Source organism: Drosophila novamexicana, unplaced genomic scaffold (genome assembly GCF_003285875.2).
Source record: "Drosophila novamexicana strain 15010-1031.04,08,12 unplaced genomic scaffold, DnovRS2.1 tig00000960-arrow-arrow-pilon, whole genome shotgun sequence".
NCBI classification, from domain to species: Eukaryota; Metazoa; Arthropoda; class Insecta; order Diptera; family Drosophilidae; genus Drosophila; species Drosophila novamexicana.
In genome coordinates, this window is record NW_020824833.1 from 803,188 (window position 1) to 830,847 (window position 27,660).

General features: G+C 39.2%; 4 protein-coding genes across 9 annotated transcripts in view; 2 read left to right on the top strand and 2 right to left on the bottom strand.

Annotated features, from left to right (window-relative positions):
- The window catches only part of LOC115765441 (protein kinase shaggy), a 57,630-nt gene extending 45,856 nt beyond the window's left edge, over positions 1 to 11,774 (top strand). For 2 of the 5 annotated variants that reach the window (XM_030709007.1, XM_030709008.1), the window contains exons 3-10: positions 1,622 to 1,812; positions 1,883 to 1,966; positions 2,820 to 2,930; positions 3,008 to 3,245; positions 3,334 to 3,527; positions 5,619 to 5,808; positions 5,870 to 6,313; positions 6,476 to 6,855. In XM_030709007.1, coding sequence (XP_030564867.1) covers positions 1,622 to 1,812; positions 1,883 to 1,966; positions 2,820 to 2,930; positions 3,008 to 3,245; positions 3,334 to 3,527; positions 5,619 to 5,808; positions 5,870 to 6,313; positions 6,476 to 6,702 — 1,679 coding nt within the window. In that variant the 3' untranslated portion in view covers positions 6,703 to 6,855. Of the gene's footprint in view, positions 1 to 1,621; positions 1,813 to 1,882; positions 1,967 to 2,819; positions 2,931 to 3,007; positions 3,246 to 3,333; positions 3,528 to 5,618; positions 5,809 to 5,869; positions 6,314 to 6,475; positions 6,856 to 11,146 lie in introns of those variants that run through there. The other 3 variants (XM_030709010.1, XM_030709011.1, XM_030709009.1) reach the window with 2 other exon arrangements.
- Positions 11,775 to 15,354: 3,580 nt separating this feature from the next.
- Positions 15,355 to 17,072, top strand: LOC115765337. Its single transcript, XM_030708842.1, has 2 exons — positions 15,355 to 16,788; positions 16,862 to 17,072. The coding sequence occupies exon 1, from the start codon at positions 16,221 to 16,223 to the stop codon at positions 16,680 to 16,682; it is 462 nt and encodes a 153-aa protein (XP_030564702.1). The 5' UTR covers positions 15,355 to 16,220; the 3' UTR covers positions 16,683 to 16,788; positions 16,862 to 17,072.
- Positions 17,073 to 17,171: 99 nt separating this feature from the next.
- Positions 17,172 to 18,493, bottom strand: LOC115765376 (class E basic helix-loop-helix protein 22). Of its 2 annotated transcripts, XM_030708900.1 has the most exons (3): positions 18,144 to 18,493; positions 17,628 to 18,077; positions 17,172 to 17,561 (listed from the first exon to the last, which is right to left on the bottom strand). In XM_030708900.1, exons 1-3 carry the CDS (start codon positions 18,472 to 18,474, stop codon positions 17,245 to 17,247), a joined length of 1,098 nt encoding a protein of 365 aa, XP_030564760.1. In that variant the 5' UTR covers positions 18,475 to 18,493; the 3' UTR covers positions 17,172 to 17,244. The 2 variants fall into 2 exon arrangements, with proteins under 2 accessions (XP_030564760.1, XP_030564759.1); XM_030708899.1 differs by having other exon boundaries at positions 17,173 to 18,077.
- Positions 18,494 to 18,659: 166 nt separating this feature from the next.
- Positions 18,660 to 19,624, bottom strand: LOC115765377. Its single transcript, XM_030708901.1, has one exon. It carries the CDS (start codon positions 19,458 to 19,460, stop codon positions 18,681 to 18,683), a length of 780 nt encoding a protein of 259 aa, XP_030564761.1. The 5' UTR covers positions 19,461 to 19,624; the 3' UTR covers positions 18,660 to 18,680.
- Between the last annotated feature and the right edge of the window lie 8,036 nt (positions 19,625 to 27,660).

Sequence of the window (27,660 nt, forward strand, 5' to 3'; positions counted from 1 at the left end):
CCAGCTCCTCGTCGTCGTCTTCGTCCTCGTCTTCTGCAATCGGCCGTAAGGGCCGTCCAGCCAATGGCAAAGCGACAATACCATCAACGATTTCAGCTGCTGGGGCCGCCTCCTCCTCGTCCGCGTCGCTGCTGGCCGCACTCAAGAAGCCCAAGCTGCAGACGCGCAGCTCTGGCTCGGCCGGCAAGCAGTACAAGGATCCAAGTACAAGCGCTTAGTTTTTTCCCATACCTGTCCTTATCCCTAATACGTTACCTCGCACCCCAAATCCCTTCGTTTACAAACCATTCCTCTCTAGCCTAGCCCTCTCTGTTCCTGGTAACGTTGACCTTTAGTGATGCCTCATTCTCATCTTGCCGACGCCTCGCCTCGCCTCGTCTCATCTCGCCCCCATCTCGCCCGGCTCGCCTCGCCTCGCCTCGAACTGCAAATGCGGCACAGCAGCTGCCACCCGTCGAAAGTTGCGCTAATGCCAAAATTAATTATAAATTAAATAAAATCAAATGAATAGATAATATAGGTGAAGCGATCGCCATTTGCGCGATCACGTAAAACGTTTAGCAGCTGAGACGAAGCGCTTCGTGTACCAATATATACCTAAGAACGTGGTTAAAATAATAATAAATAGCAAGACGAAGAAGCAGATGAAGAAGATGGATAAAAAGACGAAGAAGCAGATGAAGAAGATGAAGAAGATGGATAAAAAGACGAGCCCATGTACATACATACATATATCGTGGTTATGTGTTGCATGTTATTACCATGATTGAACCCGTACCGAACCCTCAGTCTTGCTCCTTTCATCAATCTGTCTCGCTAGCTCTCACGGTGTCTGTCCCTCTCTATCTATATCTCTCTTTCTCTCTATCTCTCCGATCTCTCACTGATGCGATTCGATCTGATCCTGCCACAGGCATGAAACAGTTGATCGGAAAATTGAATGATTTGTGGCCCGAACATAGCGTCGCATTATCCATTCCAAAGGAGGTCGATAGGAGCAAGGAGAAACTTGAGGGCGCCTGGGAGACAACAGGTACTGCCGAGATTGGTTCCAAAAATATCGTCGTGTTGTGTGTGCTCTGCAAGCTTTATTAACTATATAATCGAAAGCTGTTGCCCGGATTGACTGACTGCTACTCGATTAATGTACAGCACAAAGCTTTACAATGTGAAAGCTTTATTTTCACCCGTAACTGTGAAAATTGCTTAAGAGGCTGGTGTTTCTTAAGGCCAGTTTCGGTGAACACATATGTTGTCATGTGTTTCGTATTTTACGGAAATTCTACAAACATCGCCATCAAATTAATTTTCAAAACTTTACATTACAAACTGTATGAAAATGTGTTTCACCGATTGTGGAAAGTTCACCGAAAAATGGGTGGAAACTGTATATTGCAACTTTTCTTTTTCAACTGATCGATATCAAAATCATGTTCAATTAAGAAAATCCATTTCGCTGGGTTGAAGTATTAGTTAACGGTGAATTTGAATTTTCTTCATCCTAAAAATGAAAGAGCAAAATAGAGCTCGGGCATAGCCGGGTAATAGTCGCTAGTGTTAAAAAATGTATTGCTATACTCTATTTAATAATACCATTTGTGCATTTGTTTCTTCCTCCCAGGTCGTGATGGTTCCAAAATTACAACAGTCGTTGCAACGCCTGGCCAAGGCACCGATCGGGTTCAAGAAGTTTCCTATACAGATACAAAAGTTATCGGCAATGGCAGCTTTGGGGTCGTCTTTCAGGCGAAACTCTGCGATACCGGCGAATTGGTTGCAATCAAAAAAGTTTTACAAGACAGACGATTTAAGGTAAGTTCTCGTCGCTCTAACGAATATCCTTGCTCCACGAATAAGCCTCTGTTTCTTCTCTCGCTTGCAGAACCGTGAATTGCAAATAATGCGCAGATTGGAGCATTGTAACATTGTAAAACTTTTATACTTTTTCTATTCGAGCGGTGAAAAGGTAAGAATGAGACACATTAATTAATATAATACGATCAGTGTTGAGGGTTCCCAGCTGATTTGCGCTAGAGTTGTCACAGCAACACGAAAATGCTTTCAATTTCAATTTTGAATATGTATATATATTTCAACTGATTTTCTTTCTATTATATTACATATCAATATGAACGAATCATGGCGATAAAATTAGTTGGCCGAATTTCCCATCGATTTGGGCATTTTAGCCGCTGTGCTCAAGCCTCAGGTATATTACGTAATACTACAACAAGAAGAGGGGACTACTCTTCGAAAGATTCGCACATTATGCTCACTCTCTTATGCGTTTATCGCTCTCTGTCTTTCTTTCCCATTTTCTATTTGTTTTTCCGTTCTTATCTCTCTCTCTCTCCCTCTCTCTCTCTCTCACTCTATGTCTAAGAATATAAGCAGAAACAGATGAAGTCCGCATGCTAGAAGAAGCTTGAGAGATGTGTGCATGTTTTTTTTTTTTTTTGGCGCTTTGACGCCCCGCCTCGCCCTCCACCTAAAACCCTCAACCACATCCAATCAGCCAAAACCCAAAACTATCGCCACTAAATAAACCCTCAGCATTCCTTCGGCTAGCTGCTAGATATGTATATATCCGTAGTCCTGCTCAACGCAAGTACTCGATTGTAACAATCGTTATCGTTATCGTAATCGCCATCGTTGAACGTTGATCCTTGAACGTCACATTTCGCATGCTGAAGTCAACTTGCAACTTCAACAAACTACCCGCCTTGCAGTTTGGAGCTCGCCTGATCATTACAACAAACAACAGCATTAACAGCAAGTTATAGTTAATTCTAATACCATTTAATTACCTTCAATTGCAGCGAGATGAAGTATTTTTGAATTTAGTCCTCGAATATATACCAGAAACTGTATACAAAGTGGCACGTCAATATGCCAAAACCAAGCAGACGATACCAATCAACTTTATACGGGTAAGTTTTATACGAATTTATATATATATATATATAATGAACAGATTAACTGAATTAATTAAATTTTTGGTCTACAGCTCTATATGTATCAGTTGTTCAGAAGCTTGGCATACATTCATTCGCTGGGCATTTGCCATCGTGATATCAAGCCGCAGAACCTGTTGCTCGACCCGGAAACGGCCGTACTCAAGTTGTGCGATTTTGGCAGCGCCAAGCAGCTGCTGCACGGTGAGCCGAATGTCTCGTATATCTGCTCCCGGTATTATCGGGCCCCTGAGCTCATATTTGGCGCCATCAACTATACAACTAAGATCGGTAAGCAGGCAAAGCTAGTAAACCTGTGTTGCACCCACAGCTTTCCTCTAACATCTAACACAATTTCTAATTCTCTAATCCTAAATAGATGTGTGGAGTGCCGGTTGCGTTTTGGCCGAACTGCTTTTGGGACAGCCCATATTCCCCGGTGATTCTGGTGTCGATCAACTGGTCGAGGTGATCAAAGTTTTGGGCACACCGACAAGAGAACAAATACGCGAAATGAATCCAAACTATACGGAATTCAAATTTCCACAGATTAAAAGTCATCCATGGCAGAAAGTAAGTCTCATTTAGTTGCTTCCTCCAAGGTATCGTAGTGTATCCTCCACCTCACACCACGCGAAGAAACCAATCGATCAAATAATCCTTCAGGCAGTCCTTTCCCTTTCGCATATATGTATATGTATGTATATGTATATGTGTATGAGTGCAATATCATAGAGGATCATAAATCTTGGACCATGTCTCTAATATTTGGGTGCTCTCCCTTAACATTAATCCAACGAATGTCTTTAATTGAAATTAATATATAAATGATTTGAATCCCTCACTCTCTCACACACATATCCCCAATCTAACTCACTCCCTCTCGCTCTCTCTCGCTCTCTCCCTCTCTCTCTCCTTTTCGTGTGTGTTTCCAAGTCGTAATTGAAGTGTAAATAACAATTCGTTGCAGTCACTACTCGAACGCTCCCAATTTCCAAACGCCCTAAGCCAGAAACAACAGTTAAGAGTAAGCCGCAACAGAAAAGCGAACAAAGATAAAGATTTAAACAAAATAACTGTAAAACTTGCCTTACACAATTGCGCAGCGATGGCTGCAGCAACGCCAACATGCATACACACACATACATATGTACATACGCACGCACATGTAACTGTATTTGAACCAGCCGCCATTGGCTGATTAAAGTGATGTCTGCTGGCACAACCGTTGCACAACTGTTGACTTAAATATCAGTTTTGGCTTACCAATACATCAAAGTTGCTCTAAAGCATACATTCTCATAATGTATAACAATTCGAAAACATGTTCATTATTGCAAAGTCACTTGCATAGAAGCTATACACTTGCGTCTCACAGTCAGCGTTGCCAATTTAGCCTTTTTCCCGACAGATCTGTCCTGCCGGAGAAATCAATCCGCTATAGGAAAATCTACATTTGTCTTAGCATTCATTTAGTTGCTTTTCGTTTACCGACTGACAAATAATTCCAAAAATGAGAGGTTATGGAAAATTTAACGATTCGTAGCAAGATCTTAAGAGCGGGATGATCAAAAGAAGTCCTACTGCAGCTTTCTGTTAAATTTCCCTTGTACGATCGTATTTAGCCTATATACTTGGTAAAAACATAATTGCTAATTCAACCACAAGCACAGGCGCCAATCGCATCTTAAATCTTTATTCAGGGACTTGGTTTCAAAAAAACTTAATATGAGTGCTACTCAATCGGCATACATATACCGAAATAAGTGAAGTTATTATAGCAGCCATAAACGTAAAGTTTAAAAAATAGTATATAGGTGCTATATGTCAATAGAGAATCTATTGGCAAGCTACAGGCCTTTTTTGCTTTGTCATATTAGGGCCCTGAATATTGGACCATATATACCCCGAAGCTATTACATGATTACATTTCCCATGGCGTAAAGGAGAGCAAAGAAGCACGTGAGTGCTTGTACGTGTGTGCATCTTCATTTGTTTTCAGTTCGAGCTGTCGATCAGTTCCATTTTTGTTGTGGGTAGTTGGCAAAACTAATCAAAGTACTATATTTGAATTAAGTCACCTTTACGGTGGGTATGACAGCTGTTAGCGTGCAGTAACAGTGAAAGTCGTATGGGTATTTCTAACAGTAAGAAATGGCTGCAAAGCAGATATACAGAAGGTATAACAGTTCTAGCCCAGATCAATATCACCTTAGCTAATCCGATTTAAAGCGAGAATCTTTAGTTAAATTATACGAAAATTTCACATATCATGGATAATACACACAAATGTATATAGAAAGCTTTAGCTGTCCCTGTTATAAAAATGTTTATACATTGCTTACATGCGTTGGTCTTTATTTATTGATTGAATTTAAATTGATTTGACTTGACTTGATTGTTGTCTTGCCTCTTTATTGCGCCCCGCCTTATGTCCATGTTGCCGCTGTATTCTAAGCCCAGGGACGTCACAGCAATATGTACTATATAATACATAGATCCATGTTATATATGTGATTAATATTGTGATAGTCTCATTCCAACCCACTTCACCTCACGCTGTGTGCGAGCCTGCCCGGTTCAGTCCAGCCCCTAAGAAATGTCAGCTGTAATTGCATCGCATCGATAATTATTGTAAACTAATTGGATTTTGTTATCGCACAGGTTTTCCGTATACGCACTCCGACAGAAGCTATCAACTTGGTGTCGCAGCTGCTCGAGTACACGCCCAGCGCCCGCATCACGCCGCTCAAGGCCTGTGCACACCCGTTCTTCGATGAGCTGCGCATGGAGGGCAATCACACCTTGCCCAATGGCCGCGACATGCCGCCACTATTTAACTTTACAGAGCATGGTGAGTTCAGCCTCGGATATGCTTGGTCCGCATTGATCTATTGACACGCCTTGCATTGCAGAACTCTCGATACAGCCTAGCTTAGTGCCACAGTTGTTGCCAAAGCATCTGCAGAATGCAGCACATACAACCGGTGCTAATCGCGCTTCAGCCGGCGGTGCAGCACCCGCCGCGGCCAGTGGCTCAACCAGCGTCTCCTCAACGGGCAGCGGTGCGTCCGCTGATGGTGCCGCTCAGTCACAGCAGCAACAGCAGGCGCCCGCATCAGCAGCAGTAGGAGCTGCCGCAAACGTTGGCGTTCAGGGCAACAACAGCAGCAGCAACAGTGGCAATGCAACTGCCGTCGCATCTGCTGTTGCATCGGCTCCAAATGCGCAGCAATCAAATGCGCCAGCAACTGTCGCCGGCGGTGGTGGCGGCGGCGGTGGCGGTGGTGGCGTTGCGGCAGCTGCCACAGCAGCCGGCGCAATTGCCACAAGCAATGCTGGTGGCGCCAACATAACAGGTGAGTAAGCGTGTGCCCAGTTCGCATCTGAGCCGACGGTCGTAACAGATCAGCCTCTCTCTCTCTCTCTCTCTCTCACTCTGTCTGTCTGTCTGCCTGCCTCTCTCACTCTATCTCACACTCTCACTCTCTCTCTCTCTCTCTCGGTTTGCTTGCTTTTAGTTGAGCCCCAGTCCCACTTGCCTAACTTGCATAACCCATCAAGCTTGACGAAAACCCAGCGCAAGATCCGTTCACAGTCAGCTCAAGACTATCAAGAACAAAAGCAAAAACAAGATCAAATTCAAGCCCAGCAAGTCGAAATCGAAACCCCAATTGCAACCATCTATAGATCCCGACCGAAACCGAACTTCGATTCGTTGCGGGGCCAAGTTGCGACGCAAAACTAACTAAACCTAGAAGTGCAATCCTTTTCCCATTCGATCCCTCATTACCGGTTCAGTTCAAGTCAGGCCAACAAAGAGCTGTTAATCCATATGCAATAAAAACAACCTGTCATATTTTCGTTCTCAAATAAAGTTTCACAATTTTCACTGACCTTCTTCTTACTCGCTCTATAACCCCTTTTGGAGAATACTTTCCTAGGCTGAGCGGAGTCTCTAGCGTTGGGTTGCATCATCGGGCGAGTGCCATCCGTGCCATCCCTGCTTTGTTTTTCCCCAATTCCTCGCTGTTAACAAACATTCTTTGTTTGCTCTCTTTCTTCATCTTTCTGTTGTTATGTGTTCTCTTCTTAAATAACCTAGCATGTGTGGATGACTTGCGGGTGGAGGAGCGATTACTTCAATCCATATAGCCCGACTTACTTAAGAGCCCATCTAGTTTGTCTGATCACAATATGTCCGAGTACACGAGAGGCATTTATTAGAAAATATAAAGTAAATACAGATCTGCTCGATTCGGTTTTTCTTTATATCTCAAATGCTATGGAAGCAATAGCATGGAAATAGAAGCGATAGCTTAATAAATTAATAGGAACGACAAGAATATATTAAGGCCTAGGCCATATATGTTGTTGGCCATAGAGTCCGGGGGCTGAGACGTTACTGGGAGCTACTTGAAAAGTGAGTTAGCTTTAACCTATGCGCATAGTAATAAAAGAGAGTCCGACTTGATATTACACCTATATCATATAGAAGAAATTGGTTTTTAAATGTCTGCAAGTGTATCCAATCTTTGGCTAACCGATAGAGAGAGCTTTTTCTTTTTTGTTTTTTTTTTTTTTTGTTTTTTTTTTATTTATCATGCATGTGCCATTTTGTATGCTGATTACATATTAAACGAATGTAATGGATGTTCCGTGCCCCCCCCCCCCCCCCCCCCCCCCCCCCCCCCCCCCCACCACCATTCATCCTTTTACATCCTGTTACGTCCTGTGCTAGCAATTAATGAAACCTACTGTAATTATAAGTTGCCAGTGTTTTTTTTTCTTTTTTTTTTTTGGGTATAAATATACTATATTTATTTGCTTTAAAAACTTTTTGTTTTTCTTTTTAATTAAATTACTTTATTTTTCGTTTTCTCTTTTGTTTCTTTTTCGTTTATTTACAGATTCATAGGGGCAATAGCAACATACGAAAAAAACAAATATATATATATGTATATATATCTATGTCTATATCAAAATATATATATTTAAATATATCTATATATATATATACATATATATATGCATAAATATATCTATATATATATATTATACAACACACACACACACAAACACACACACAAACACACATACACACACACACAGAGACGCGTATACTATAAACAGATAAAGAATGGGAAATGCAAAAGAAAATAAAAGAAAAACCAACAACACAACACATAAATCAAACACAACCGGCAAAAACTAAATATAATTAAATACATTGATATATACACAATATAAAATTAATTACATAATTAATTTAAAGCAATTTTCAAAAGATCATTAATATAAAAATATATAAAATAAAAAAAAAAAAAACAAAAGGAAAATGCATATAAAATAGAAAAATAATACGTATTTGTAAAACTCATGCATAAACACATAAGAAAGAGGAAGAAACAAGCAGCTTCAAAAAAAAAAAAAAAAAAAAAAAAAAAAAAAAAAAAAAAAGCAAGCAAAAAAATAAAACACATGTAATGCAAAATTTTACATAGATAAAATAAAATTTATTTTAAACTTAAAATAAAACAACTAAAGTAATAACTGTAATAGCAATGTCATTGCTAATGCCAATGTTGGCTTGTTTTTATTATTATTATAATTATTATTTTATTATAATTACTTTTTTTTTTAAATTAATTAATAAAGAAAATTAAATAAATTAGCAGGCGAAACTGTAATATTGACAGCTTTCAGCGGTAAAAGCAAAACCCTGTGGAATTGTCGCCCTTTATAGTACACACACACACACACACATGCACACATGCACACATGCACACATGCACACACGCACACCAATATACCCTATATACATGCATACATTTATAAACTTAAAGTCATTGAATATTTAATTTCAATTTAACAATTTCACATATTTTTGTTTTAATTATTATTTTTTCCTGTAACCAATCTATTTTAGTATGGTAAAATCGAAATGTGTAGTAAAAAATAATAAAAGCAAAAACATCAAATTATTTAATTGCACAATTTAATAATGACTATAATTTTGTTGATCCTGAACGACAAAAATCGATGAAAGAAACGTGACAGCAATTACACAAAATATTCAACATAAGCTTTGGCTGCATAAAAATCAGTAACATAATGTTAATATTATGTTAATTTTACAATTAATTGCATAAACAAAAACAAAACAAACAAAAAATGAAAACAACAAAAACACAAGCAAGCAATTGAATGCCTTGCAATATATCTAAACCTAACTAATAAATTAATTATAACCTTTTTTTTGTAAAACGCATTATATATACAAAATATAAATTAAATAAATAAATTATTTTTATTAAATAATTATTATTTTGTAATAAATAAAAAACAAAACAGAGTGCATTGAGTGGAAAAGAAAGAAAAAATACAACAACAAATGCATACATCAAATTATTTAAAATAAATACACAATAATGTATGTATATTAAATTTAGAGAAATACTTAAAGCATAAAACACGAAAAAAAAAAAAATAAAATAAAAAAAATATTACACATACACCAACAGCATAAATAACAATTTTTTATGTAAAAACTTAATTTTTATATATATATATATATATATATATATATATATTTGGATGAGAGCAGTCTGAGAATATTAGCTGTTGTATGCTTTTAGAGAGGCGGCCACAAGTGCACGTAACACCCCCATACTGCTCGATGAAACAGAAACATTATAAAAAAAAAAAAAAACAAAAAAGTGAAACAATATTAGTTTCATTTATAATTTACCTAAAACTCAGTTAAAAGTCCTGTGCAGACGGAAACAGGAATTTGTTTACATTTGATAGATGTGGTTTTCTTAAAACAGCATCAAAACCAAACAATTTTTTTACAATGTTCTTGGTTCTGTCAGTGTTGGAAAGTGGAGGTTGTACGTGGACTTTTGCCCGTCTGAGTATATAGTGTAGCTGTGTATGTACAATATGCTTCTTAATAAATTAACATTGAGACACACATACACATATTGTTGCATACATACATAAACAACTATATATGACTGTACTCGTATCGCTGGTTTAGTTGCAATATGTAGATATATGTATACATGTGTATGTATTTCAGACAAATGTTAACATTTGAGTTCAAATATAGGATCAGAATTAGACAAAAGATCAGACAGAGAGGCAGCTGGAGAACTATATAACGGATTCCGATGCCGATACCGATACCGATACCGATAACCAGCTTAATCAATTTCTTATAGCTTTTTTTTCTGATTAAATCAAGTTGCAAACTTAACAACAATTAACAAATGCAAGTGCGAAACATTGTAAAAATAAAACTTATATTTATTTATATAGTTTATTAAAACTACTTTAAACTAATTATTATTATTATAATTACATACATATAAACAATTAAAAGCAGAACACACATACTACATACTAAATTGAATAAACATTTTCCTAGTAATTTAGGCATACACACAAACAAATTGGTTAAATAACAACAACAACAAGAAGAAGAAGAAGAAGAAGAAGAAGAAGAAGAAGAGCTGCAACAACAATATAAAATAAAAGATTAACAATAATTTAATTGAGATAACAACAACTAGACACATATAAAGAAAACACATACACCGTTATGTATACATATTACTTCTGTAATGCCAATAATATTCATGGTTTAATGCATAGACAAAAGAATGTTGTTGATAAAGATAAATATGATGAGACATGGAACACTGAGCAAAATTACAAAAATGCTGAAAAACAAAAATAAAAAATAATAAAAATTAAAAAAAAAAAAAAAAAACGAAGAAAAACCATATAAACGAATTCACCTATTTTTTCCTTATTTTATTTGTTCATTTTGTGTTTTTGTTGTTGCTAGTGGGTGTGCACAGGGAGCGGGCGGGCGGCGGCGACGGCTGTCAGCGGCGGCGACATATTGTTTGTTTTTTTTTACCCGTTGTGTCTGCTCCATGCTGTGCAGGCGCCTAATTTTGCATGCTTGTGAACATAATAGCTACTCCGGCTCGCTCTTCACTCTCTATCTCTTTCACTCTGTCACATAACGTAATTCCATATAAGCATTTCCTGTTCAATGTGTTATTTTTTGTCAACTCGCAACTGCTGATAGCAGCAGCAGCAGCAGCAGCAGCAAGAACAACAATTCACAAAGAAAAATTTTTGTCTACTCTATCTCTCTTTTGCAACAACCTTCGCAGGCTCGCAGTCGAACAGCGCCTTGAACAGCAGCGCCAGCGGCAATGGTGAGGCTGAGGGCAGCGCTGCAGGTGACGAGGATGGTGGTGGTGGTGGTGGTGGTGGTGGCAGCAGCAATGGCAGCGGCGACAACGACGCAGCAGCAGCAGAAGCTGACGCAACGTCAGCCGGCACATCGGGTTAGCAGAGCGGCGGCGCCATGTTAATGTAAATGTTGTTTACAGTGAACTGTTATTAACATTTTTTTTTGCTCGCCTCTTATGCAACGGGGCTTAAAGTAAATAAAGCAACATTCAATTTACAACTTCACACATACACACATACAGAAAGAAGCACGGAAAGAGCAAAACAAGTAAAGAGAAACTCCAGTCTAAAAATTAAAACGTTCACCCAAATCGCATATGTAGGAATAGCAAGGGTTAAATAAACTATTTGTTTTAAATAGCGCTTAAATTTATTTTCACCCAACACACACACACACACACATGTGCATGCATGCAGATGTAATTTTGTATCTATGCATGCAGTTGTGTTCTTCCGAAAGTTTTCCCTATGTCAAAAGCTTTTCCCTGCTCTTCTCTCATGGATCGCAAATACATGTTTGTTTACACACACATGCATATGCAGCGTGCGTAAGCGATGTGTGTGTGTGTGTGTGTGTGTGTGTGTGTGTGTGTGTGTGTGGGCTTGTATTGTGTATGTGTGTATGATTGCTTGTACATTGGGCGCAACGCAAAATCTTAGCATAATCTAAAACAAAATAACTAAAACCCACAAAATACAAAGCAAAGCAAATGCCTAACTGCATATGTAACAAATATGTATTATTACAAAACAGAACAAAACAAAAAAAAAAAAAAAAAAAAAAATTAATTCATACATAATAACAGGCACGCACGAAATACGGTGTCACAAATCAAAAAGGGAAAAGGGAAAAGCAAAAACAAAAACCTAACGCAATAAAAAACAATTTGCAAACGTAATAAATCATAAGCGAAAAATAAAACAAAAACAAAAACAAAAACCTAGTAAAATAAATCAAAATTTTTTGTCCCATTTAAAATACAATTAAATGTTTATATATAACCACAACAACACGTACAAACAACAATACATGTTGATCTGTTGTTATTGTTGTTGTAGTTAAGAATAGAAACAAACAACAAACAAGACAAAAAACCAACCCAAATCGACAACAAGCATTCAAATAATTTTGACAATGCATGCAAAATGATCGAATAGAACTTGCAAATAGCATATGGCAAATATATGCTCATCACCTAAGCCCATATGAAATATATATATATATATATATATAATATAAAGTGCATATATATATATATATATATATATATATATATATATTGCATGTAGACAGGCATATAAACAAATTGCTCTATATACCGGAATCACGTCGCAAATCGTAATTTAATATCGTTTCCAATTACGAATCCAAACCCGAAACCCAGTTCCAGTGTCCTATTAAACCAAGAGCCCTTATATTAACTATTTAGTACCGTTTTTCAGTCCAACACTAGCATTTTAATACGATTATAAAACGAGAAACTCAAGAACATCTATAAACAACATAGCATAATACTTGATTAAAACAAAAGCATATATATAAATATATATATATATATATATATATACAGCATATATAAATATATATGTATATAAATATATATGTTTTTTAATTTAGTGAAAATAATATTAAAAAAATATAAAACACGCTTTTAGCGAGCGACGCCACCCATTAAAATAAATAATAATTTACAAAAGAAAACAAAATAAAAATCAAATAACGTTAACACGGAAAACAAAGGAATCTCTCGAATGAAACAATGATTATTATGCATAAATTGTAAAATTAATCAACATTTAGCTGCAATTGAATATCTGAATTATTTTAAAAAATGATCACCCGACACCCAAGAACAATAAGAAGCAGAAAAACAGAATTTAAAAAAAAAAAAAAACACAAAGAAAAGTTAGCAGCATGAGGTATATTTCAAAATTCCAGATGGACAGCTCAAGCCTGTCGCACCTGGAGCCTTGATTAGAACGTTTACCTGCCCATCTATGACGATTCCAAAGGCTTGTTTTCCCCTCCGCAAGCTCTGGCGCCAATAGTAGCGAATTTTTCTCTTTGCTTAAGCAAATATGTACTAAACTAATTATAGTTGTATGTATTATACTTATGTATGTATGCCTGCATTCCTTTCGATTTTATGTTCTACATTTACGCATAGCTGCATTCTGTGTACTTTTTGGAATGGTTTGAAGTTCGTTTTGAGTTGTTTTCGAGCTAACAAAATATTGAGAACAATCTAAGCTAAAGTCTTTAAAACGTTTTAGTAAATAATATTTAAAACACACACAATAAAATTAACAAAATTAACAAAAAAAAAACAAAACTACTCACAAAATACACACACTCACACACTCACACACTTAAGGCATAGAACAAACAACTCACTTTAGTTAATAATTATTAAACACGTTTTCAAACGGAAAAATACCCTTCCCCAAAAAATCAAAATACACAAAACTAAAGAACAAAAGAATTATAATAAGCTATGAAAATATATATGAACAACAATTTCAGCGTTTCGCTTACCAAAATGAAAATTTACATTTAAAAACAAGAACCTAACCAAATTCAAACAAAGACCCACTCAAAAATTAATACAAAAAAGATAAAAAAAAAAAAAAAACAACAATAAAAACATGAAAAACACAAGAACATTAATTTAAAAAGTAAAAAACAATAAAAATTACAAAACTAAATTATCTCATTTGGTTTCATTTATAGACTATTGCAGGAATTCCCTTTTGCCAGTTTAACATCAGCTCAAAGGATTGTCATAAATGAAATTTCCTATCCAGTTTTCATAACTCGAACACATTGATAATCGTTGATGATTTTGTGAGAATGTCTCTAGGTATTTCGTTATGTATTATATATGTCGATCTCGAAAATTACCAAAGCTGGAGACTTAAAACTGTTCAAATAATATTCTCTTATATCAGACGCAGAGCATGCTTATCGCTTTTCATCAATATATTGTCCTATTTTGATAATATTGGTCAAATTAGTTTTGGACATGCTTTTTTTAAGCCAACTAATTGTAGGAGCTGGGTACACCTAACTTGGTAACGATTTCATTTCGTATGTTCTTTCTCCCACTCAAAACTGAATATCGAATTCTTAGTCTTGAGACTTGGCAATAGGATGCTGTCGTATTATTTATGCCCTACAATGGTCGGAGAAGAAGAAGCGCCTGCTTAGCATAAATTGTGCATACATGTGTGTATTTCTATATACAAAACTTTTTGACCTGACTGATTGATTGATTGATCCAAGTGATCCAAGCCGTAAGAGCTGGGAAGCTGAACATTTCACTGTAGTTACCTGTGATGGAGGTGCACGTGTGAAAAAGTAGTGAAGAACGGTTGAATGAAACTTTATTGTTTATCATCCGATTGTCCTTAAAATCATTTGCAGAAATCCCTCTATCCCTTCTCCTTGGGGAAAATGGGGGTCACAGATTATCGTTTTCAAAAATCATTTAAGACGTTTTTCACACTTTTCGCAGAATCCAAGCATCCTCAGTTTCGCAAAGTTCGCCGCTTTTGGATGGAAAACGCGGGTCAAATGTTTAATAAACGATAGTTTATTTTGTGGCTTTAAAATTCACATGGTCAAAAAACGTTGACTCCAACATTTGGTTCTTTATTCGACTTTAAACTTATTTTCAAACGTCTTTGCAAAATATAACCTTAGACGTCGAGTTCATGACAGCACGGATGGATTTAAATTGTCAACGGGCGGCAAATGAGTGAAAAAGTTAAGTTCTAAAATTTGAAGCACAAAACTTGCCGCGGACAAGGCCGGGAAATTGTAATGTATGTCTCAAGCTATATCCTACATAGATACTCTAAAATGAGTTTGAAAATGAAGAACCAAAAGTTTGAATTAACGTTTTCCGCACATTTTAGTCCCGAGCTGTGTAGCTTGAACCCAAAAACGAAATATTCATAATAAAAGTGTGGATGACGTCTTAAATAAATTTAAGATTTAAGTCAGTTTTCTAAAGTTTCAGATTTCTATCTGTTACGGATCAGGTTGTGCCTTGACAAATCAGTCACTCAGTCAGGCTGGAGAAATAGTTGTATATATAGAGATATAGAACCTAGTAATATTGCCAACAAAAAGACAAGAAGCCAATTATTTAAGGATTTTGTGTTGGGCTTAATAATTGTGCAAAAGCACAAACAGAAACAAAAGGCTGCTTTAAGCGAGAGTGCCGACTGGGAGATTCCCTGAACCCCGCGCTAGACTGCTGTCACAAACATACTAGCTTCCTCCTACACACACGTGGACAAAAACTGCTGCTGCGCTCCGTCTTCTCCCTACCCTAAGGGAAATTCTAACCCCCCTGCAACCTGACCAATGCTCACGTGCAGCGCCGCCTCGATTCGCCGGAGGACATGTGCTCCCGCCGACTACCGCCCCGTTTATTGCACCGAACATATAACGCTTCTGGCTGTGCCTTTTTTTGCTCACGTTGCTGCGTCATCCGCTCTTGGCGTCATGCCGCCCATGGAGCTGGTCTCTCTACTGGACTTATATAATGTATATATACTGTGTCGTTTTATATTTAGTCACTTCTGCGAATTGTACTGTGGGATGGAGCAGATGGAGCAAGTGCACGGGCTTGGGGTCCGCAACGTTTGTCATCTGTGGTCTCATGTTTGCACCACGCGCATGGCAAGGACCATCGCTGGGGCTGCTCCTGAGTTCAGGGAGTGTGCCTACTGAGTGTGCCTTGAGACGGCCGTAGATTTAGATGGCTGCTGGAGATTAAGCATGCGGCTTGCGTTCTGTTCAAGAATCTCTCTTTTCTGGATGATCAAGGTATAAGCAATAATTAAAAGTGTAAAGTAAATGTGTGTAAGATGCTTGCGAACTTTGATGGAGCAGCATCTGATTTGATCTAGTTTGCTAAGTTGGCCAGGCGGTAAAAGCCGCCCACTGGAGAGTAGTTCAAATTTCGAAAATAACTGCTCGTGATGGACCTTCTCTATGAGGAATGGATGCCGATGCTAGCCAGATGCTACGTAGACATAGTCGTACATGCCATCGCCTTAGCTGCTATGCTACGCGCGATATGGATGCGCTTTACCAGATGGTATCACAAGGTTTACGTCTATGTGTCAATATTTTCAATTATTTACAGCTTGTTGCTATACAAGTTCCGACAAACCATCTACAGGCTGCAATTGAGCTATGAGAGAATCTGTGAGCTATACGCATGTGCTTTCCTAATGGCACTGATGATTACCCTCGGTTGCTACTATGCCTGCATGTCCTTTAAGCTGATCCTTGCTCAACATCGAGCCCTGGAACTGGCAAAGCAGCGCGCTCGAGTTCTCTATGATCTGTACCAGCAATTGCAGGAACTGCAGAGGCACGAGGCACTGGAGAGCTCCCAGGAGAATGAATATTCCCAGGAGATCGAATATTACCCGTAGAACGATAAGAATGTTTTTTGGTTTTCATGAAATTACCTAAATAAATTATGCTGATTGGAGATCAACGGCGCTGCATGATGAAATATCTTGGGATCTATATGATATGGTAACTCATGATGTAACTCATCATCACCAAGACGAAGCTATGCAAAATCCTATCTAAAATCATTCCAAAACAGCAAACTTCTACAATATTATAGATGATCTGGAGAAGTTATTGGCCGGCTTCAGTACTTGGACAACCGGTGGAACAGCTCAATCCTGGCAACTGTTCCAACGGTCGGTTTTGAACAAGTTTGCAACCTTGGTTGATGCTAGGAGTGGAGGATTGGTTCCAAGTCAGCGAGTGGAAAACTAGCCAGACTGCTCGGCAGCCAGGCTGATTGCTAGCCTTAATCCTTCGGCCAAGAATTTAAGGTTTTAGGAAATACCGTAGAAGCACATGACGTGCTCATTTGGTTAATTGTTAATTTAGAATTTAAATATATATTTAACTAATTTACACATGGTTCGACTTGTTATGCCCAATTCTATTTTGGTGGTGTTGCTGGTGTCATTTGGCTCATGGCTTGCGTCGCTTACTCTGGCTGTGGGTTGGGTTGTGGCTGAGGTTCGGTTCGCTGGTTGCGGATTCTGTTGTTGACTTGAGGCGCCGCCTGCTGCCTGCTCTACTGGCTGTGGCAGGCTTAAAAGATGCCGCCACGGAGACACCTGCGATTCCGGGCAAGGGCACAATCACGGGCGAGGGCGAGACTGGGGGCACAGGTCCAGGTACGTGGAGTATAAGTGCTGGCGGTGCAGGCGTGCCAGCTGCCGTGCAGATTCTAGGCGGCTCTTCGTAGTTGCCCAACTGGGCGTGCTCCGTTTTGATATGGGCACCTGGGGCAATCATAAGCAAATCATTGGTGCTAGCCCGCTGGGTAGTATCCCTGTCGAAGCGCTCACATTTGATATGACGCAGTGCGTCGCCAGCATGGCCATTGGTCATCTGCTTGTCGTTGTTGTTGGGCTCGTCGGAATGAGGCGTCTGCAGTTCCTGCCATTCCAGTACGCCCGATAGGAGCTTGATGTACTTGATGGCTGAGCGCAGAATCTCGTTCTTCGACAGCTTCTTGTCCGGCGGATGTGTGGGCACCAGCTTGCGCAGCTCCGAAAAAGCGCCCGACACGTTCTGCTGGCGCCAGCGCTCGCGCGTGTTGGTGAACACCTTTCGCACGCCTCCAGTGCCAGCATTGCCAGATACCGCATTGAGCACTCCCAATCCAGCACCACCAGCTCCAGTTCCTGGTCCACCAGTTTGGCTGCTGCCGCCGTTGGCCGGCGGCGCCAGATTCCCACTGGCAAAGAGATTCTGGCCACTGGCACTGCGTGGCGAGTTGGACAGGGAGCGATTCGCTGAAGAATTAGACAGAAGGAGAAGATATTAATGGCAATCGATTCACGTCTCGCCATGCTGCTTACCGTCCGTTTGGCTGCCGTTAAGGACAATATAGTCACGCAGATCGTCGTCTTCCTCCTCGGTGTCGTTTAGCGAGAAATCCGATAGATCACCATCTCCATCCGATATGGACTCCGTCTTGGGCTGTACATAGGGTGTGGCATGACGCAACAGCGCTGGCGGCTGTCGAGTGGTGCCATTGATGTTGCTCTCCTCGCGCCTCCCGCCCCCAACACAAGTAACGCCGCCGCCTGCTGCTGTGCTGTTAGCCGAGGATGGGGAGCTTGAGTGGCTGTTTGTACTGCGTTCGTCCGCATTATCCGCGCCATTCGAACTGCTTGGAAGCCAGGCCATGCTTGAGCACGTCTGAGCTCGGCAAAATGCGACGACGAAATGATAAGCAGCGCTGGCCCGCAACAGCAGAAATTGACGACAAAGCCACAACCCACCCCAAGAGCATTGGTGGGCGGCGCTAGAGAGCAGCTACAACCCTTAGCAAAGACATACAGACACGCAACTGGGCAAGGCTTTGCGAGTGGGAGTGCGAGCTAATACGAGGACTACGGCTTGCCTGGGCTCATTTCCATGAGCGCAGGCAAGCGCACATTGAATATGGGTCTGGGAGCACTCGGCGTAGTAAACGGGATCAAATTCTGCTCCGCATTTGGCGTTACCGAATCTTCCGAGTTGGGAGTGGAAGACTTGGCAGATTTTGGCTTCTTTACAGCCCGCTCCACATCTCGTGGCGGAGCCACGCGCAATTTCAACTTTATGGGCAGAGTTGGGGTCACTAATGGCGGCGCAGGTGTCGTTAGGGTCAGCTGCGTAGCAGGCGATGGATTCATAAAGAACATTTTGTCCCTCCGCTCGTGACCCTGGAAATTCATTCGCAGATCCACATTGTATTTGCCGTCAAAGACATCGTTCGGCTTGTACATATAAGTTGTGGGCGACATGGTGGGGTCCAGGTAGTCCACCTGCAGCTCCAGAGGAAAGTCAGTGCTTAGCACTTCGGTGATTTCGAAAGGCGACGCATCAGCCACATGCAGGCGCAGCGGCAGACGCGGCGACATGCGGAATGTCACCCGCTTCACGTATCGGCCCATGTCCACATCGTCCTGTGCCTTGATGTACACGCACCACGTCGGTTCAAAGACAAACGGTCTAAAGTCGTCGGCCTTCTCTGGCTTGCACCCAAGGATCAGATCTTTGGAAATGACAACGCCGTCCCCAGCGGCGTTATCGCCGTCGTCCCTGATTCGCCTCATGGAAGCTGTCCGACAGTAGCTGACGCGCTGGTAGCCATCCACCGGATACGAATGTAGATTCGTGTAGCTCATTTCATAAATGGGAAGTATATGCTTAGCTTTGGAAAAATAAAGTCGTCACTGATTGACTCTGTAATTTAAGGCCAGAGAATTTCGGTAAACACGCCACAAGAATTATGAAAATTTTTAAAAAGAACATTAACATATAACTATTCTACTTTCTGTATACTCAGCCAGCCGAAACTCTGATACAATAATCCAGCCAACTGGATTCGATGTACTTATACTTATAAGAAGATGAATTTACTATGCAGGATCCAATTATTCGACGATATGCACACTTCTCCGATTAAGCTTGTGTGACAAGTGGCTGATTAATTGATGAACTCTCGAAATGCCTTTGATTTCTCGACGCCGTTTCCCCCATCAACAATATTAGTTAATAATAATTCAAAATTCTTGATAAAATGATTTTTATTTGTTATGCCCGGAACTATATATACTTCATCTCAGTACAACATCCGTGCTCTAGTGAGAGACTTCAGCCCATGTCTTTAGGACTATGAGATATTTAAAAAAAAAAGACCCCTCTTTATCGCGTCAGTGCACTTGTTCGGGGGCAATTATTTCACGTAAACCCTAAATTGTTAATTGTCGACCTTATCGAAATATTATATATATATGGAACGGCTCCGCTTTACTTAACCCAAGGATTACGGTGCTAAAAAAGTTTTTAGCGTCGAGCGTGAAAATTTCAACGCTTCGACCTTTTTCAATTGCATGCAGCGATTTGCGTGCGCGAATATTTTCACGCCCTGGCGTTCAACTGCCCTCTGCCCCTGCAGGCCCTCACCCTTGCCCTCGGCAGCAGTGCACTTGCAACCCCGGACGCCAGCGAGAGGACTATGCTCCAATGAGGCAATGGCCAGACGCAGGCGCCGACTAAAATGGGCGGAGCTAGCAACCATCCCCTATACGCCAGTTATCTGGCCAAACACATAATTTGGCAGCCGGAGCTGATGGATGGAAGCGTGACTTTTAAATCAAATTCCTTATTGTTATGGACGGACGTTCTCCATCAATGGAGATGCGATACCATATCCAGCTTGAATACGAATTCGCCGTCGGTGATTGCAGACATTCAGTACCGACGCATCGCTATATCTATCTTTCATCATTGCTTCGTCTCTATCTATAACTTTTTTTTTTGTTGAGATTGTGAAAGTGAGCTACAAATAAGATTCGTCTTGAACGTAGAAAACAATGGCACCTGAAATATATTAATGTTAAAGTGTAACAAAAGAAAGAAATTATTTAGACGGAACCCATCAAACTTTCGAGATCCATAAATAGCGACTAGCTATGAAGTCTTTGGAAAGGCGAGATCTGTACAAACATAATATTTTCGGGATTGACAGAATCGAATGTTTATTATTGTCCATACAACAGATATCCACCTATTTTCCACCGTTTCGGGTAAAAAGATTAGATCGTAAACCGAATTATGCTGAATAAACTAGATCGCTTTAGTCGAGCTAATCTTCTGTGCCCTCGGGCAGAAGGAAACCTCTCCGATTCCGTTTGTATCTACTCAGCATATAGACCCAGGCTATAAATGTAGAACGTAGGACAGACAGATCACATTTGTTTGAAATGATCAACAAGTTGCTTCCCTTCCAAGCAATCGATATACATAGATCGATATCGATATCGAGGTATTTTTGGCAAAAACCTTTAATTGGACATCTCCAAATTAGACAGGTAGCTTTTCGTATAATATATACAGATCAATTTTATTTCATTTTTTTGATTAAAATTGAGAAACACAGAAGCGATTGAATAGAATAATTGTCACAGTTTTTGTCTTTCAATAAATTTGTATATAATATATATTGCATAATAATATATATTATATAATAAAATTGCAATTGCAATTGCGATTGTACCTTATGGTATGCAGTGTGTCTGTGTCTGTGTGTGTGCGTGTGTCTGTGCTGCTATTTTGAATTAAGTATGTGCCGTCGGTTGATAAGGGCACGAGTTCTAACACATCATCAGCTGGAAATAATTTGGAATTTATTTTATTTTCGTTTTTATTAATTTCTCTTTGCCTATCAAATGGGCAAATAAGTATTTCTGGCAAAAAATCTTGGCAATTTATTTTTACCACTTTTTATTGTCGATAAAAAGAAATTAAAATAACATATTTAAGAAATGTAAATTGCTGCTGGAGTTGAACCGGCGACCTTTCGCTTTTAGGTTGGGATATCAAGTAAATTAATTAGATATCAATGTTTTCATAGGCATCAACAAAGATGTATATAAACTTATAATAGGTAGATTGTATAGTACATTTTCTTGTGTGTTGGAAAGTGATTATTTGGAAAGCTGATTCAAGCTAGTTTTCTAAGTTGGCCAGGTGTTAAAACTCGCAAAGGGGCTGCTACTGTCATACTGACATTATAAAATACATTCATTCATAATGGATGTCACATACGATGAATGGAAGCAGATCCTGGCCGGACTCATCGCTTACGTGCTTGCAGCTATTGTCGCAGTGCCCGATTTCCTGCTCAAATCGTGGCAAAGTTTTCGTAGATTCTATAGTAAGATCTATATCTTTCTAAATGTGTTTTCAATTACCTATGGCATTATGCTTTGCAATATCAAAAAAAGCATCGACCAGGTGGGCCTCAGTTACGATCAAATCTGTGGACTGAAAGTAGGCGCTCTTCTGTTGGCCCTGATGTTGGCCTTCCTGTGCTACTTCGGCTGTCTGGCGTCTAAGCTTATACTCAACCAGTATCGCGTCCAGGTTCTGGCCAGGCAGCGGTCACGTGAACTCTACAACTTTTATCGCCACCAGCAGCTGAAGATGCAACACAGAATGCTGTAGATGCGACCGTTTCGTTATGGATAGTTCGTTCTTTATTTTAATAAATTTCGCAGTTACCTCAGTCAGAATGTTTTCTTAAATTAATCAATAAAATTTAACTCAAAAGCAATTTTTAGCTTCTCAGATTAAATACTCTTTCACGCATTTATTACTTTTTGTTCACTTACAAAAATTCGTCTCTCCTGCCCGCTTCCGACAAAATGCAGTTACATATGTATTTAAAGAAACAATGTTTTATTTGTGCATAGGAAATTGAATGATAACAGCAATGATGTAAAGTTCCGAAGCCTGGACGGAGCTACAGGTGGACATTTTTTTTGCATACATACATGAAATAGGTTCAACCGCCAAATTGCAAACGGGAATTTAAAATGAAGAGGTGGACAACTTAAGAAACTAGCAAGACAATAGCTCGTTTTTATTTGTTTATTGCTTATAATTAAGCCACAAGCGCTTTCAGAAACCAGCTGCGAAACTGTATTCTGACAAGCTTACAAAGGAGCCTAATCTTAACTGCTCCTGGAACACGTCGAGCTGCTCAAGAAGTCGACGCGAATTGGCAATGTCTCCTTCAATTTGACGAGGGTAGGAGTAGAGGACTATGAAGTGACATTCAAAGTGTGGATGTGAGACGGTCAGCTTAATTTAAGTAAAATATCATACACATTTCTAAATATAAAACTGCTTGTCCAGTCTGACTGTGATCAGAGCACTGCCCAGTCTGTAAGAGATAGGCAGCTAAAATTTCCACAAGTGTGGAAAAATCAGGAAAACGGGTTGCCTGAAGCTAGTTTTTCTGCCATCCGAACGGCCTGCATCTTGATTTCAAGGGGTATTTATAAAAAATTATTACATTTGTCGCGAAAGTTTTGTTTCCAATCCGATGGGCTTTAAAATCGAACTTAATGTCTATGTTAGCATTGTATGTTTAATACGCATTTCATACTTTTTGTAAAATCCAGCGCTCTTTAATGAAAAACACTCAAAGGTTATATAAACTAATTTTAAATTAGTGCGGGTAGATTTTAATTATGCACTGGCGGAAAATGTGTGGAAATAGTGATTATTTGACTGGGCCAAGCTTATTAATTTTATAAAGACCGAACTTCGACCCCTTAAGTATAAGGACTCATAGTTATCATCAATAATTGAATAATGGTTACCATCAATAGCCAACAAGGTCTAGAGACTTGAAGATTTAAATGTAGGTCCGTCTAGTACTCTTACCCTTAATACATTGTTAAAGGGCAAAAGGGGATCAGGTTGGTTTCAAAACAGCCACAGCTTTGCCCGTGTGTGTTTTTGGAAGAGATTCAAGAAATCTCTTAGTCAGACACTCACGACCAGAGCAGCTTTCACTTGCTTAACTAACTAAGTATTATTGCTGTTTTTTTGTGGAATATTTAGAAATAAAATAAACGAATATAAAAATGGGCTAGAGCCGCTGAATTCAAGTCCCAGTCAAATCACAGAAAAATTATTTTTTTGTAAATGGATATGGAAAGCGGAAAGATTAATTATTTGGAATCAACTGGAATATTTTGGCTCAAAACTTTCTCTGTAAGTACAAAAGAACAGAAACAACAAAATTGTAATTAATATCATTTACTGAACAAGTTTTTAGTCTTCCATTTTCGGGATCAATAACTAAGATTGATGCTCACCTTAAAAGCTCCAACAAAACCCATTTCCGAGAGTTAGCAGTTTCTCTAAATCGTCCACTGAGTCGTCGAGTGCTCAGCTTGATAATCTCATTATATATTCATAGGCATCTGTAAACAACGAAGCGCCGTATCATAGAAATCAATTCAACTGATTTCAACATGGTCATCAGTTTGGGATTAGACCAGTCACTTAGCCACTTGGGCCTGAGAACCCATGCTTAATCCAGCTCACAGACACCACGTCGCGCCCGAGGCACAGCAATAACAACAATAACAACAATAACAACGAGACGACGGTCACAACCCTCAAATGGCACCCGCTAAGCGGATTTGAGGCAATCAAATTAAAGTCGCCCCAAGGAGTCAACAGTCAACAGTCAACAGTCAAAATCAAAATCAAATTAGCAGCAGTTTGGTGGCTAATTTTGTTATCATTCGACTGCAGTTGCCTGTGTGTGCGTGTGTGTGTGTGTGTGTCGGTGGGAGGGGTGTGCCGAGCACGTGTCTCTTACCGATAAGACACAAAACTCAACAAACAGCAGCCACACGACCACACGTGACCCTGTGACCATAAGCTGGAGCTAAGTCCTGAGCAGCGGGGCTGCAGATGCAGCTGCAGCTGCGTAGCTGGCGAAAAATCAATGACACTTGCAAAATGGTGCCCGGGCACGCCCCCAGTTTGCCCACAGTAGCCACGCCCATCTGCACGAAAGTGAGCAAGTGATGAGTGCTTGAGTAGTACCCGATTCACACCCACTCGAGCACTATTTAATCAATTTCAATTACACAACGTGGTCGCAAAATCCATTTCAAATCCCAGATCCTTAATGCTGCTCGAGATAAGGACACAATTGCGGGCTGCGTTATTATCAAAAGGTTTATGACTTTCCAAGGGGTGCTGACATATTTTTTTAGTCCTGAACCCATTGAAAAGTCTTCTTCTGCTTCTCCTACTCATAAGGCATATATACATTTTCGCACAGCATCAACAGCCAGGTCCACCTAACCACATCCATGTGAGACTCGAAATTTTGAAATTTATCTACTACTTATAAAACATATACAACAACGGCACGGGCGTGGCGTTAGTCACAAAATAAATTATACTTAATCCTTATATATGTGTTACTGTTCCTGATGCCAGATGTCAACATAAGACCTAAAACTGCAAGTCTTTAGCATTTATAGGTTCTGTGATGGACGACTTCATACATACCGCCATACAGACAGACGGACATAAGTATGTACCTAGATCGACTCGACTGATGAATTTGACCCCGAATATATAGACTGCATGGGGTCAGAGATGCTTCCTGCTGCCTGTTACACACTCTTTGTATCCATTTGGCTATAAAATATCGAGAAGAATCAAAGTTGATTCAAGTTTGAAGCTCGTCTCCTTAGGGGGTTGCACGGCAGAGGAGAGCAATTGGCATGCGCTCTCTCACGTCTTAATCGTCCACATCCACGTGTGCCATTTCGCGTGTTGATTCCGAAGAGTGCGAACGTAAGAGAATGAACGCGGACAAATGTGACTTCGCCCAACCAAAGGCTTTTATTTGAATGCATATACATATGTCCATGTGTATGTGTATGTGTATGCGTATGTGTATGTGTATGTGTATGTGTATGTGTATGTGTATGTGTATGTGTATGTGTATGTGTATGTGTATGTGTATGTGTATGTGTATGTGTATGTACATAAATACTTAGCATCTCTTGTTTACAAAAATATGCATGTACATATGTTTAAGAGGATAGGTATGCATGTTTGCATACATAGGCTGAAAACATGTATACATGCATACTTCATGTATGCTTGCATGTGCGGAGAAAGCTCCCATAACGGACAGCTTCCATAACCGGACACTCTATTAAAGGTAAATGTCGAGTCTGCCTCTACGCCTGTTTTGGTCTTTAGCAGCGCGCTTTGAACTCTCCAAATCATAAAATATAGTCCAATATAAATTCCAGTATTCTACCACGGGTACTTATAGACTTATAGACACAAGCTCGAACAGCGCTGATCCTTCCCCCTGCACCACACTACTAAAAATATAACGTTGAATATTTTTCTATGTTTGTTGTCTATGTTTGGGTCTGCCAAATCACACGGCTCCAGCTTTGAAATGCTTCATTTGAATTGTTGTCCGAATGGCGGAGCTATCCAAAATATAATCCTTAACGATACGAAAGCCTGCGTACCAGTTCTGGTGTATCTAGATCTTATAGTTTCTTAGCTATGCTAAAGAAGCAAATCTTCAAATCGGGGCCTATCTATATCTACATAGGACGTGCTATCGACAAAAAATATAACCTCGTTTTGCGTAGGAGAATATAAATATCTCTAGCTGGACTCAGCTAGTCATCTTGATCAAGGATCTGTGTACTTAATGGGGTCGGACCTACCTCCTTCTGCCTGTTACATAAATTTGCACAAAACTATTATACCCCATTTTCAATGTATACCAATTGAACCTCCTCCATAACCGTGCATAAAACAACGCGACGTTGAGTGTCCGGTTATAGGAGGTTCTTGTCTTGTCGCTTTTGTTTTACTTATGTTATTTTGTCTGTCTCCACGAGATTTTGGCTCTAACATATGGTATGTGTAATTATGTTTAATTAATCATGTAATTAGCTCAAATAATTTCAATAATATTGCAATTCAATAACATTTCAATTAAATGATTTCATACAATTTTTTTTCTCAGAGATCAACTTTATTATCATTAGCTAAAATATTTAACTTCCTTTCAGAGATTAATTTGTAAGGCCCTTGACTTAAAGTACATACGTATATTATTAGTTGATTTTTATCAATTCGCTTATGTGAAAAAACTTAGGCTTATGGATAAAATATAGTGCATATGTCACAATATATAATATAACTATGCAAATGTAAAAACATAATTTAAAAAATACACATTTCTCTTTTCAAAAGTTAATTTCACTTTTGTGCTTAATATAAATTGTTAAGATATTGTTTCTATTTTGGGTATGCAATTTTTTTTATTTTTATTGGGATTATTTTAAGAACAGATTTGGCTATTACAAGATGAGGTTGAGCTTATTTTGTTCTTCATTTAACGGTCATTACAATTTGATTTAACATGAGCTCAATAAGGCTGAAAATCATAATTGATTCACTTGATTCAGTTTCTTTCATTTCATACTGGAGGCAAGAATTACTGATTTTACTTGATTCAAGTACGAAGTTCCTAACTCATAGTACATACTTATATATTATTTACATACATGCTACCCGGCACATTGTTTCGCCGATCTCAAGTTTTTAGTTTTAGAAATCGCTTTTGTACCCATTTCTCTTTTTTACCATTTCTATTCAGCTCATAATAAAGAAGCTCCCATTATTTTACCCAGGGAATGGAATTTTACCAACCGTGCGAAGCGCCTATCAAATGAATTATCAAAAAAATGTTTGAAATGAAAAATTATTTTGCCTTATTAAAACTCATTTTTTCGATAAGACTTGGCACACTCACATATGCCTCACATGGGACTAAAAACGGAATGATACGAAGAGGGGATCAAATGGAGCATACATATGTTTTTACCAAAATAAAAGACAATATGCGAGAATCCTAGCCAGATTTCGCCATCATCTAAAAAGAAAGAAAATTCAATGTCTATGAGCATCATTGTTTTCCATGTCAAAAGGAAAAAAAGTGATGTTTTTACAACTTTGAGA